The sequence below is a fragment of the Passer domesticus genome, chromosome 15 (assembly GCF_036417665.1).
Source record: "Passer domesticus isolate bPasDom1 chromosome 15, bPasDom1.hap1, whole genome shotgun sequence".
NCBI lineage: Eukaryota > Metazoa > Chordata > Aves > Passeriformes > Passeridae > Passer > Passer domesticus.
Window position 1 is genome coordinate 2,336,394 of NC_087488.1, and position 10,759 is coordinate 2,347,152.

Genomic DNA, 10,759 nt, shown 5'->3' on the forward strand with positions numbered 1-10,759 from the left:
GCGCGCTGGGGGCGTGCCCGCGAGGCCGCGGCCGCCGCCATGATGGGTGTGGGCAGCCCTCGGCAGCCCCGCTGGGGCGGGGGTCCCCCCGCGCCTCCCGAGTGAGCTGGCGGTGCTGACGGCACCCGTGTCCCCCTTTGCAGCCTGCTGTGCCCGGCTGCTGCCAGAGCCCACCGCTGGCCTCCGCCCCGGCTGGCACAGGCCGCGGTGCCCACCCAGGCGCTCCCTCGCACCCCGCTGGGGGCCCTGAGGCGGTGGGTGCCCGCAGCCCGGGCTGGGCTGGGGTCCCTGTGGCGGGGCAATGACTTGGTGTCCCTGTGCTCGCAAAGGGCTCCCAGGGCTTTGGGCAGCCCCCCGAGCTCCCCGCAGGTTCGCAGTGTGGGACGCTGCGGGGTTTTGGGGCACCCCACTGCCACCATCGCGGCTTTTGGGGCGGGAGCCGGACCCCCGGAGCGGGTTGGCCGGTTCCCGGGGAGGGGATGCCCAGAATAGCTCCGCTATCTGATTCCGAGGGGCCACGGCCGGCTGCGCCGCCGGCTCCCGGGGGCTGACATTTGAGCCCAGCCGCGGGTCGGGACGGGACGGGACCGCCCGGGCTCTCGGGGCACCGCCGGGACAGGAGCGGCATGGCGGGCGGCAGGCGCCGTGCGGGTGGCGGGCGGCGCGGGGGGCCCCGGCAGCACCCCGGCACCCCCGGGCCGGCCTCCCCGCCCGCACCGCTCCCTCCTGCAGCCGCCCCGGCCCAGCCGAACGCGGGTGCTACCCCCAAAACCGGCCGCTCCAAGAAGGCCCCGGAGGAGCCAGCGGCGAGGGCTCCAGACGTGGACTCGCTGGGCTTTCAGGCCATGGACCGCAACGTGCCGGGGCTGTCCCATGTCATCCTGCAGAAGCTCAACATGAAGAGCTATGAGGACTACAAGTGAGTGAGCACCCATGGGTGCCTATTCCCCACCCCCTCCCCCGGGAAGAGCATCCCGTGTGTCCCCCAGCAGCTGGAGCAGCTCCCGTGGCTCATCCCACCCTCCCCGGCTCAGCCCACCGGGAGCTCTGATGGGCTCCTGGGTGGGCCCCTCCGAAGTGCCTGGCTCCCTGTCCCCACCCAGATCAGGATGCTCCTGGCTGGAGCTAAAAGTCTTGGCAGCCTCAGAGGATATCAGCCCCACCCTTGTGGCAGCAGGCTGGATTCTGCTCACCCTCTGACATCTGCAGGTCTGCCATGGATGGGAGGAAGAGCGGCAGCGATTTCGGCATCCGGACGTATTTTGACATGTTCCAGAAGATGGAGGACACCTTCAAGTTTTGCGTTGAGTGCAAGAAGCTCCCTGATGCCCTCCCAGACCCCAAAAGCCTCCGGCGTTGCAAGAGGTATGGTGGGGAGATGGTCTGATGGCACAAGGATGGATCCATCTCTCACTTCCAGCCTGGTGGCTGGGGTGAAGTGAGGGGTGTCTGACCCCAGTGCCCACCTCCAGCCACTGGGCACCCCTAGGAGCAGTGACACAGCCCTGGGAGGGGGTGGCAGGGAACCAGGCTCGGTGGGCTGGATTGTGCCCTCCCTCCCCGTGGCTGGGCATGCTGCCTGTCTGTCTGCCCAGGTGCCAAAATGTGTACTACTGCGGCGTGGCGTGCCAGCGTGCCAACTGGCCACTGCACAAGAAGTTCTGCAAGAAGCTGAAGCTGGTGGCCCTGGACCGGCTGGTGGAGTGGCTCATCTTCACAGGTGAGGCATGTGTCCCCCTGGGATCCCCATCTGGGCTGCACAAGTCCTGTGGTGGGCTGTGGTGTCCATTCTCCAGCCCCACTCCCCCAGCACAGGTGGGACGGGCAGCCTGGGCTGTGGCACCACCACTGTACCCTCCAACCACCTCCTGACCCCCCAGGAGACATCCCATTTCCCACGGACGCCTGGACAAAGCCTGCTCGGGACGTGAAGGGCTGGGAGGACTGGTTCTCCATGCAGGAGCAGCTGGAGGAGAAGCTGGGTGCCATCGTGGCGGGGCGGTACATGACCCTGCTGTGGGCCAACGCCGGGAAGCCGCGGCCGGAGGACGCGGAGCTGCGGGAGTCCATCCGGCGCCTGGTCACTGACTTCCACTCGCGGCCGCTCACCATCGGCCTGGCACTGCGGCTGTTTGGCATCGACCCCCTCACCAGGCCCCTCACCGTGCACGTGGTGGGGGCTTCCCACGTGGAGACCCTCAACACGCGCCTGACGGACTACGACGAGCTGACGCGGATGTTCCCGGGGCACCAGGGCGTGGAGATGGTGATGGTGGGGGTGGACGTGGTGGACGGACCCATCATGAGGCCACCCCTGACCACGCTGGCGCCCCTGGGAAAAGTCTATCTCAGCAGCTACAAGGGGCTCTACCATGACTTCTGGGAAAGCCAGGTGGAGACCAAGCTGGCCGCCCCTCCTGACCTGGTGGTGGGCTTTCACCCGGGTGAGTGCCTGTGCCATGGAGGGGTTGGACCCTCACACCCCGCTGCAGGGATAGGGACATCCACAGGGCGCATGGGCTCAAGGACCACCCTGAGCACCCTGGCAGCACCTGTGGCTGGGTCTGAAGGTGGCCTGGGACATACTCAGGGCTTTGCACCAAGGCACATCGGGCAGCTGGGGGGACCCCCTGGGACATGGCTGCCTTGTCTCCCCACCAGGCACTCTGTCCCCAGCCTGTGTCACCCACCTGCAGGTGAAACGGATCCTTCCCTTCAGGTCTGAGTGCTGTGGCTTAGCCCAGGACCCAGAGTTTGGGGTGCCCCACATGCTGGTGGGGAGCCAAACCCCACCTTGCTGCGGGCTGCCAAACTCACTGCATGCTTGGGGTGTCCAGCACAGAGTGGATGCAGTTGGAGCCGGCTTTCCCCAGGGCCAGGGTGGGATGGGAAAGCGGTGGAACCCTCATGGCTGTGTCCCCACAGGTTTCCATGCCTGCCCAGACCTGCTGGCGGGCTGGCTGCCCACTCTGCTGCTGCTGCGGGACTACGGCCTGCCCGTGCTCTTCACCGTGTACAGGTGAGCACAGCCCCAGCGCCCCGGTGAGCCCGCCCAGACACCCAGTCACCGTGCCTGTCCTCTCTCCTGGCAGTGAGCAGGAGCTGAAGGCCTCCCTGCAGATCCTTGTGGAGCTCGAGATGCATATTGTGGGTTATGCCAGCAACCCCTTTGCCTCGCTGCGGCCCGAGCAGGTCTATTCGAGCCCCAACAAGCCGCCCGTCTACTGCAGCTCCCACTACATCGCCCTGCTGGGAGCAGAGGCTGTGCCGGGGGCTGCGGAGCTGGAGGATGATGATGGCTGGAAGGGAGGAGAGCCCAGTGCCACTGCTGTGGCTGGGGACATTGCCCCACGGCTGGGCTGATCCTGCCTGCCCTGACCACCCGACCCCCAGAGGCTCGCTGCCCATCCAGGACCCCATCTCCACAGCCTGGGATTAGTGACCCAGAAATCCCTCACTGCACACATGGAGGCGTGGGGGATGCAGCACCCTTCCGCAGCACCCTTCCACAGCACCAAATAAATCACTATCAGCAACCAGCTGCCGTGTCTCGAGCTTTATTTCCGAAAAGGCCTTTGTTTTCCTAAAGAAAACGAGGGGCTGAGCGCGCCCCAGCCCCCCTCGAGCAGCCACGGCCTCTGGAGGGACAGTGAAGGGGACCCTGACTGCAGGACCAGCAGTGCACAGGGCTGTGCAGCCCCTTGGGGTCCGGTGGGGAGCCCCAGCCCAGCGCTTGGTTGTCACTGTCACCCTCACTGTTCCCCCACGCTGGTGCCTACCCTGCAGGGCACTGCTCCAGCCTGGCACCGGCCACCAGCCCGGCCACGGCAAATGGGCACCAGCTGGCACCTCCCCGCTGCTCGCCAGCCTCGGTGGCCCTTGCGGACACCGGGGCGGGTGGAGTCGAGGGAAGCAGCTCCCGCGGCATCGCCCGACGCTGCCGGGGACCCGCGCTGGCCTGGCGTCCCCTCCTGGTGCAGCCAGCGGGTCTGGCACGGCAGTGGTGGCCCTGACCCCTGTGGGCACCCTCGGTGGCTCAGGGAGGCCAGCACACCCCAGGGCTGCCAGCGCCCTGACAGCGGGTCCGGGTCGCTCCCTGGGCTCTGCGCCTGTCGGGGGCCGGGTGGGCAGAGCTGGCACAGTCCGGCACGGAGCGGCACTGCCCGCGTCACTCGGCGCCAGCGCGTTCCCGCAGCGCGGGCAGCGTCAGCGTCTCCGGGGCCGACTTCTTCCGCGGGCGACTCTTGGGGGGAGCCAGGAACTCGGGGGCCTCGTCGCTGAGGGGGGTGGAGGGGGCGCTGGCAGGGGCCGAGTGCGTGGCCGTGGGCTGCCCCACCTCGCTGACCGAGATGGCCGGTGCCACCAGGCCGATGAGCTCGTTGGTGGCCTCCTGCGTCTCCTGCTCGTAGCGCCGCACCTCCTCCATCGTCATCCCTGCCGAGCACAGCCGGGCTTGGGGCCGCTCGGCACGGCCGCCCCCTCATCCCGGGCAGCCCCCGCCCCGGCTCCCCACCGAGCTGGGGGACAGGAAGGGGACAGGGACTGGGGACAGGGAAGGGGATGCTGGGCAGCACAGCCAGCTCCCCAACTCCAGCGCCAGCCCAGACAGCAGACGGGAAGGGATGAACAGGCAGCGCAGGCAGGGGACACGCAGGGAGGGCAGCTGGGAGGGGGACACTCCACCGCGGGGTGCAGGAGGGGCACAAGCCCCCTGCCTGCACCCACTCCCAGGCAGCAAGGTGGGGTCTGGGGTGTCTGTCCCCGGCAGGCAGAGGGGCTTAGGGGTGCTGGCTCCCCAGCTTTTGGTTTGTGGCCACTTGCATCTGACTCTCGAAGGCCCGGACCTCTTCCAGGGACATGTCTGGAAGGCAGAGAGCCACTCACCGGGATGGCCTGGCACCCGCCACCAGCTGTCACCAAACCCGGGGCTCCCGTCCCTGTGCCCGCATGTGGCAGTCACCTGCAGCGCATGTCCCTGCCAGAATGGGGGTGCAGGCAGCGCAGGCGGGGTGCTGGGACCCCTCTGCCCATCCTCCCCGAGGGGTGCAGGGGAGCATGCAGCGTGCAGGGGTGCAGGCAGGGGTGAGCTGGAAGCACAGGCAGTGCAGGCAATGCAAGCAGTGAAGGCAATGCAGGCAGGACATGCAGTGCAGGCAATGCAGGCAGCACAGGCAGTGAAGACAATTCAGGCAGTGCAGGCAGTGCAGGCAATGCAGGCAATGAAGACAATGCAGGCAGTGCAGGCAGTGCAGGCAGCACAGGCAGTGAAGACAATTCAGGCAATGCAGGCAGTGCAGGCAATGCAGGCGGGGCTGGCAGCAGCATAGGCAGAGGAAGAGCTGGAGCTGCGGTGGGGTCAGTGGCACCGGCAGTCTGACCAGCAGCCCTCCCTCCATGGGCACCGTGTGCCCCCTCCCCACCGTGTGCCCCCTCCCCACCGTGTGCCCCCCGGACTCACCACACCACTCGTCCACCCAGGCGAAAGCCTGCCGGTGCCCGATCAGCAGGATGTCCCGGATCACCTGCAACACCACGGGGATCAGCACCCTGTCACTGCCCTCCCGGTGCCCCCCAAGCCCCCTTGGGCCCCCCTCACCTTGTGCACAAACTGCTCCACCCGCGTCTGCAGCCCCCACACCTCGAACTTGACGCTCACCAGTTTGTAGGAGCACATGATGGGCTTGGTGTGCTGGCGCCAGCCCTCCCGCAGCGGCCCCCGGCCCGTCTTGGCCGAGCTGAAGAAACGGGGGTCCTGGGGTGATGGGGGACATCGGGGTCATGAGTCCTGCCTTGGGACAGGAGACAAGGGGGTGGCTCCAGGGAGCCCCCTCGTCCCCAGCCCGGGTACCTCCAGGCTGCGGTAGTAGCGCTCAGGGATCTCATCGAAGGCGATGTCCAGGAAAGAGACCTCGTGGTCACCCAGGATTTTGTCACTGTGGAAGATCTGGGAAGGGGAGGGAGGGTGAGTGACCCAGGGACCACAAGTCGTGAGCTGATGAGTTTGCCAGCTCTCAGCTGCACTGCACACTCACATTCTCGCTGTCCCCGCAGTTGTCCTCGTACTTGGTCTCGATGTAGATGGAGAACTTGGGCAGGAAGGAGCACTGCAGGGAGTGGCTGTCAGCTGCTCCCCGAGGGACACCTCTCCCAGGGATAGGCACCCCGAGGGACACTTCATGCCCAAGGATGCCCATCCCCAAGAGCTGTGCAGTCCAGGGACACTGATCCTGAGGGACACCCATCCAAAGGACACCCAGCCCTGAGGGACACCCACCTCCAAGGATGGTCATCCTCAAGGAACCCCCAGCCACAAGGACACCCTCTCCAGGGGATTCCCAACCCCAAGGAAATCTGAGCCCCAGGGGACACCCACCCTGAGGGATGCCCAGCCCTAAGGACACCCACCCAAGGGCCACCGCCCATAGTGACACCCACCCTGAGGGACACCCATCCCCAAAAATTCCCCCCCAGCGCCCCCTCCCAGGCCACCTGCTGCAGGAGGGGACAGCTCATCCCATGGCAGCTCCTTACCGTGTACTCTGCAGGGACACCAGGGCACAGCGGCATCGCAGTGTGGCATTACAGGGGAGAGAGGGAGCAGTGAGACCAGGGACAGCTCCTGCAGCCCCCGCAGTGGGCAGGGGCGGGGTGCCCAGGGTGCCCGGCCCACGCCCTGCCCGGGGCTCACCCGTGATGGTGTAGGGGTAGTAGTTCCAGGCCTTCTCGGTGATGTAGAAGATGCGGGGGGTCACCGCCCGTGCCCAGCTCGGCAGTTTGCTGTGGGCACCGTGTCAGGGGACCCCCTCAGGACAGGACATGGCTGGTGCCACCCAGCCCTGCACTGCCAAACACAGCCTGGCTCTGGAACCCCCATTCCCACCCCAGGAACCCCACCTGTTACATGGCACCCTCACCTCCACACCAGGGACCCTCACCTGCACCTCAGGACCCTCATCTGCATCCCAGCACCTCTCCCTGGAGCTACTGCCACGTCCCCAGCATCTCCATCTGCATTTCAGCACTGTCCTGTGCACCTCAGGACACCCCCAGGGACCCCTGTCACCTCCCCAGGACCCTCACCCCTGCCCCAGCTCCTCACCATTCACCCTCACCTCCACTCCAGGATGCCCTCACCTGCACCTCAGAACACCCCCAAGGAGCCCTGTTACCTCCCGAGGACCCTCCTTTACACCCCAGGATCATCATCTGCACCTCATGACACCCTCAGGGACCCCTGTCACCTCCCCAGGACCCTCCTTTACACCTCAGGATCATCATCTGCACCTCATGAGACCCTCAGGGACCCCTGTCACCTCCCCAGGACCCTCCTTTACACCCCAGGATCATCATCTGCACCTCACGACACCCTCAGGGACCCCTGTTGCCTCCCCAGGACCCTCCCCAGTGCCCCAGCCTTCCCCCACCAGAGACCCCTGCCACCTCCCCAGCACCTTCATCTGCACACCAGGACACCCCAGGGATCTGTGCCAGCTCCTCATCTCCACCCCAGTGCCCTTCAGGTTCCCCCCCTCCTCCCCAGACACCCCGACCCCCTCCCCAAGAAACACCCACCCTCCATCCCGGACCCTCTCCCCTTCCCCAGGACCCCTCCACCTCCCCAGGGCCGAGCCCCCAGGTGCTCCTGTCCCCCCCCAGCACCCCGGCAGGATCGGGCCCCCTGGGGAGGCAGGAGGTGGGTTTTGATTAATTTTCAGGCGTTATAAATAAATTTCAGGCGAGAGGGGAATCGTGAGTGCTGCAGCTAAAAATAACCTGTCTCACACCAGCAGCTCCTGGTGGGGAGCAGCCCGTGTGTGTCCGCAGGCAGCTGAGGGGACGTGGGGACAGTGCTGCTGGGGGCCAGCCACTGCCCCACGGTGGCACCCCCAGGGCCAGGGCGTTGCCAAGCCCCCGATCAGGCACCCAGAGGTGGGTGCCCACCAGGGAGGGGGGGCATGTCCTGGGGTGGGGGCACCCCATGAGAGGAGGGCAACCCCCAGAGAGGGGGTGAAGCCCTAGGATGGGTACACCCTGGGGCATGGCTCTCAAAGATGGGTGCAGTCCCTGGCACCCCCGGAGATGGGTGCAGCCCCCCAGGATCAGAGCAGCCCCGGAGATGGGTGCATCCTGAGAGATAAGGGCAGCTCCCAAAGCTGGATGCACACCCCAAAGATGGGTGTACCCCAGGACCTGAGGACCTCACTGGGGGACACACACACAGCCCTTGAAGATGGGTGGGTGCCTGGGAGATGGGTGCAGCCCCCAAGATCAGTGCAGCCCCCAAGATCAGTGCACCCCAGGAGATGGGGGCACCCCCGGGAAATGATGGAGGCAGCCCTGGGAATCAGCACTCAGCAGCGTGCCCAGGACCCAGGAAGGAGGTTCCCCAGGAATTTTGAAGGAAGAGCTGGGGTCACCCAGCTGCCTGTCCGTGCCCCCCCCCCCGCAGTGCCCCCCAGCAGCTACCACGGGCTCACCTGGAGAGGTGGACACGCTTCTCAGTGAACTGGCCGGGGCCGTGCACGGGGTCCTCGTGGGGCTCGTTCTTCACCACCTCCACGCCCTCGCCCTTCTCGCTCTCCTGGTGGCTGTGCTTGCTGATGGTGTAGAGCTGCCCCACGCGGTACTGCAAGCACAGAACCCGCCCTCAGTGCCACCGGCCCCGGTGACCGCCCGGCACAGCCTGAGCCACGCTGCCGAGAGGGGAAACTGAGGCACGGAGCAAGGGGTGGCAGAGCCTGAGCCGTGCAGCGGGCACGGGGTTCAAGGGGCACCCTGTGTGACCTCCCATATCCCTAGGCTGTCCCAGCTCCCAGGCAAGGGCTGGATCCTGCTCTCCCTGTGCTCTCCCAGTGCCTTGCAGAATTCCTGGAGGTTTTCTGCTTGGCAAACTACCTGGGAGCCAGGGGAAAATGTCTGTATGATATAATCTCTATGATATATCTGGATGTGACTGTGTCAGGTATATAACCATGAGGGTGTAGATGTGTGTTTGGGGCTGCAGCTGTGCAGTGGGGGTTGGACTGTTCTGCTGAAGATCCCATCCACTGCAATCGCCAGCAGGATTTTACCACCCTGCTCTGATTAAATTAAAACCTTCCCCGGGTGCCTCCAAGGAGGGACAGCACTTCCCGGGGTGGGCACCACACCAAACGCAGGCACCAGGGAGAGACCTTTGCCCAGGGATGCTGCCAGCGCTGTTTGCCGATGGCATTGAGGCTCCCTGCCGGAGCAGGGATGGAGTTCATGGTCACGGGCATCCCAACCCCGGTGCCCTCCGCCTGCTGGTCCGTCCCCTGTTCCCGCTGTGCCCCGGTGCTGCCGTCGGGCTCTGTGCCCCGAGCTCGCCGTGCCCAGGGACAGGCTGTTCCCCCACCCGCACCCCAAAGCACGGCTCGGCCCTGGCACGGAACATCCCGAGCCATCCCCATCCCTGCCACGAGCCGTGCCACGAGGAGACAGCAAGGGGTCACCGCGTCCCTCCCAGGGCAGGAGCCGATCCCCTGGGCATGAGACCCGCACCCACGCCCCTCGGTGGGGTGTCCGTGCCCGCCCCCGCCCCGCGGGCCCCGCTCACCTCCTCGGTGGTGAGCGGCATGCAGATGCGGTACTCCTTGACGAGCATGGTGACACCTCGGGCAGGGTGACACCTCGGGCGGGGTGACACCTCGGGCGGGGTGACACCTCGGGCGGGGTGACGCGGGCACGGCGGGCAGGACGGGGGTCAGGCGGAGGCGTGGGCGCTGCCGGGGACGCGGCTCATGCTGGGGGCGGCGGGCAGCGGGCGGGGGGCGCGGCGCTGCCTCCCACGCTCCGTCCCAGCACCCCCAGCCCGAGGCAGCCGCCCCGCTGGCGGTGACTTCACGAGCCGTTGCCATGGCAGTGGCGTGAGGTCACCCGTGCGAGGAGCGGCCTGGGTGTACCCAGCTGGGGACATCCCGGCACCCCAAAACCCTGCCGCCGTTAACCCCTTCCCTGCCAGGCAGGCAAACGCGTCCCCTTGGAGCGCACGTGTCCCCCCAGAATAGGGTGCCGTCCCTCCGGGGTGCCGCATCCCCACCCAGCTGCGGTGGCCAGTGCGGCAAGAGGGCTGTAGGGACATGAGGATGGGGTCACACTTGCCCGGTGCTCCCGGGGACCCACCTCTGGGCACCTACACTGTCCTGTCCTGAGGGGCGCTCCCCGGGAGCAGAGGATGACGTCCCTGAGGGAGGACAGCATTTCCCTGGGCAGGAGTTGGATCCCCTTCCCCGAGGCTTCCCCCAGCACCTGTCCCAGCCAGCGCACACCCCGGGGCGGCTCCCCAGCACCCACCACACCCATGGCACTGCCAGGCTGTCACACTGCCTCCCCTCTCCAGCCAGGGCTGGGGATGCTCAGTGCGAGTGTCAGGACAGCTCGGGGGGCTCCTGGATGTGCCCCCAGCCCCACAGAGAAGGGAGAGCATGTGGGCCCTCCTGAAAGTCACCCCGGCTGGGGGGCCAGGCCTTGGAAGGGCAGGTGGGGGCTCACATGGGATTTTGCCTGGAGGCAACTTGTCCAGCTGGGGACACAGGGACATCCTTGGGGGTACAGGGTCATAGAGGGACACCAGGGCATCTTTGGGGGCACCGGGGGACACAGCAGTGTCCCTGGGGCCACAAAGCCATTTGAGGCTACAGGGGCATCCCTGGGGGACTCAGGGACACCCTGCTGACGGGGCAGAGGGCTGGGTGCTGGTGCCAGGTGCAGGAACCCCAACACCGCGGGCAGAGGCAGC

General features: G+C 66.8%; 2 protein-coding genes across 2 annotated transcripts; one reads left to right on the forward strand and one right to left on the reverse strand.

Moving 5' to 3' along the window:
- Positions 1 to 46: 46 nt before the first annotated feature.
- Positions 47 to 3,529, forward strand: MSS51 (MSS51 mitochondrial translational activator). The gene is made up of 6 exons (XM_064390341.1): positions 47 to 919; positions 1,210 to 1,365; positions 1,596 to 1,720; positions 1,881 to 2,444; positions 2,926 to 3,019; positions 3,093 to 3,529. The coding sequence occupies exons 1-6, from the start codon at positions 627 to 629 to the stop codon at positions 3,361 to 3,363; spliced, it is 1,503 nt and encodes a 500-aa protein (XP_064246411.1). The 5' UTR covers positions 47 to 626; the 3' UTR covers positions 3,364 to 3,529.
- Positions 3,530 to 3,541: 12 nt separating this feature from the next.
- Positions 3,542 to 10,090, reverse strand: LOC135281473 (cytoplasmic phosphatidylinositol transfer protein 1-like). The gene is made up of 9 exons (XM_064390348.1): positions 9,685 to 10,090; positions 9,578 to 9,650; positions 8,478 to 8,626; positions 6,689 to 6,777; positions 6,033 to 6,142; positions 5,849 to 5,944; positions 5,597 to 5,752; positions 5,459 to 5,522; positions 3,542 to 4,434 (listed from the first exon to the last, which is right to left on the reverse strand). The coding sequence occupies exons 1-9, from the start codon at positions 9,876 to 9,878 to the stop codon at positions 4,169 to 4,171; spliced, it is 1,197 nt and encodes a 398-aa protein (XP_064246418.1). The 5' UTR covers positions 9,879 to 10,090; the 3' UTR covers positions 3,542 to 4,168.
- Between the last annotated feature and the right edge of the window lie 669 nt (positions 10,091 to 10,759).

Bases quoted from the DNA above. Each gene is read 5' to 3' on its own strand.
- MSS51 (XM_064390341.1), top strand. From the start codon at position 627: ATGGCGGGCGGCAGGCGCCGTGCGGGTGGCGGGCGGCGCGGGGGGCCC. The intron at 1,721-1,880 runs GTGAGGCATGTG...CTGACCCCCCAG, and splicing joins GGAGTGGCTCATCTTCACAG to GAGACATCCCATTTCCCACG. The intron at 3,020-3,092 runs GTGAGCACAGCC...CTCTCCTGGCAG, and splicing joins GTGCTCTTCACCGTGTACAG to TGAGCAGGAGCTGAAGGCCT.
- LOC135281473 (XM_064390348.1), bottom strand. From the start codon at position 9,878: ATGGCAACGGCTCGTGAAGTCACCGCCAGCGGGGCGGCTGCCTCGGGC. The intron at 6,143-6,688 runs GTGAGCCCCGGG...TCCCTGGGAGAG, and splicing joins CTACCCCTACACCATCACGG to GTGTCCCTCGGGGAGCAGCT. The intron at 5,523-5,596 runs GTGAGGGGGGCC...GTGGTGTTGCAG, and splicing joins TGGAGCAGTTTGTGCACAAG to GTGATCCGGGACATCCTGCT.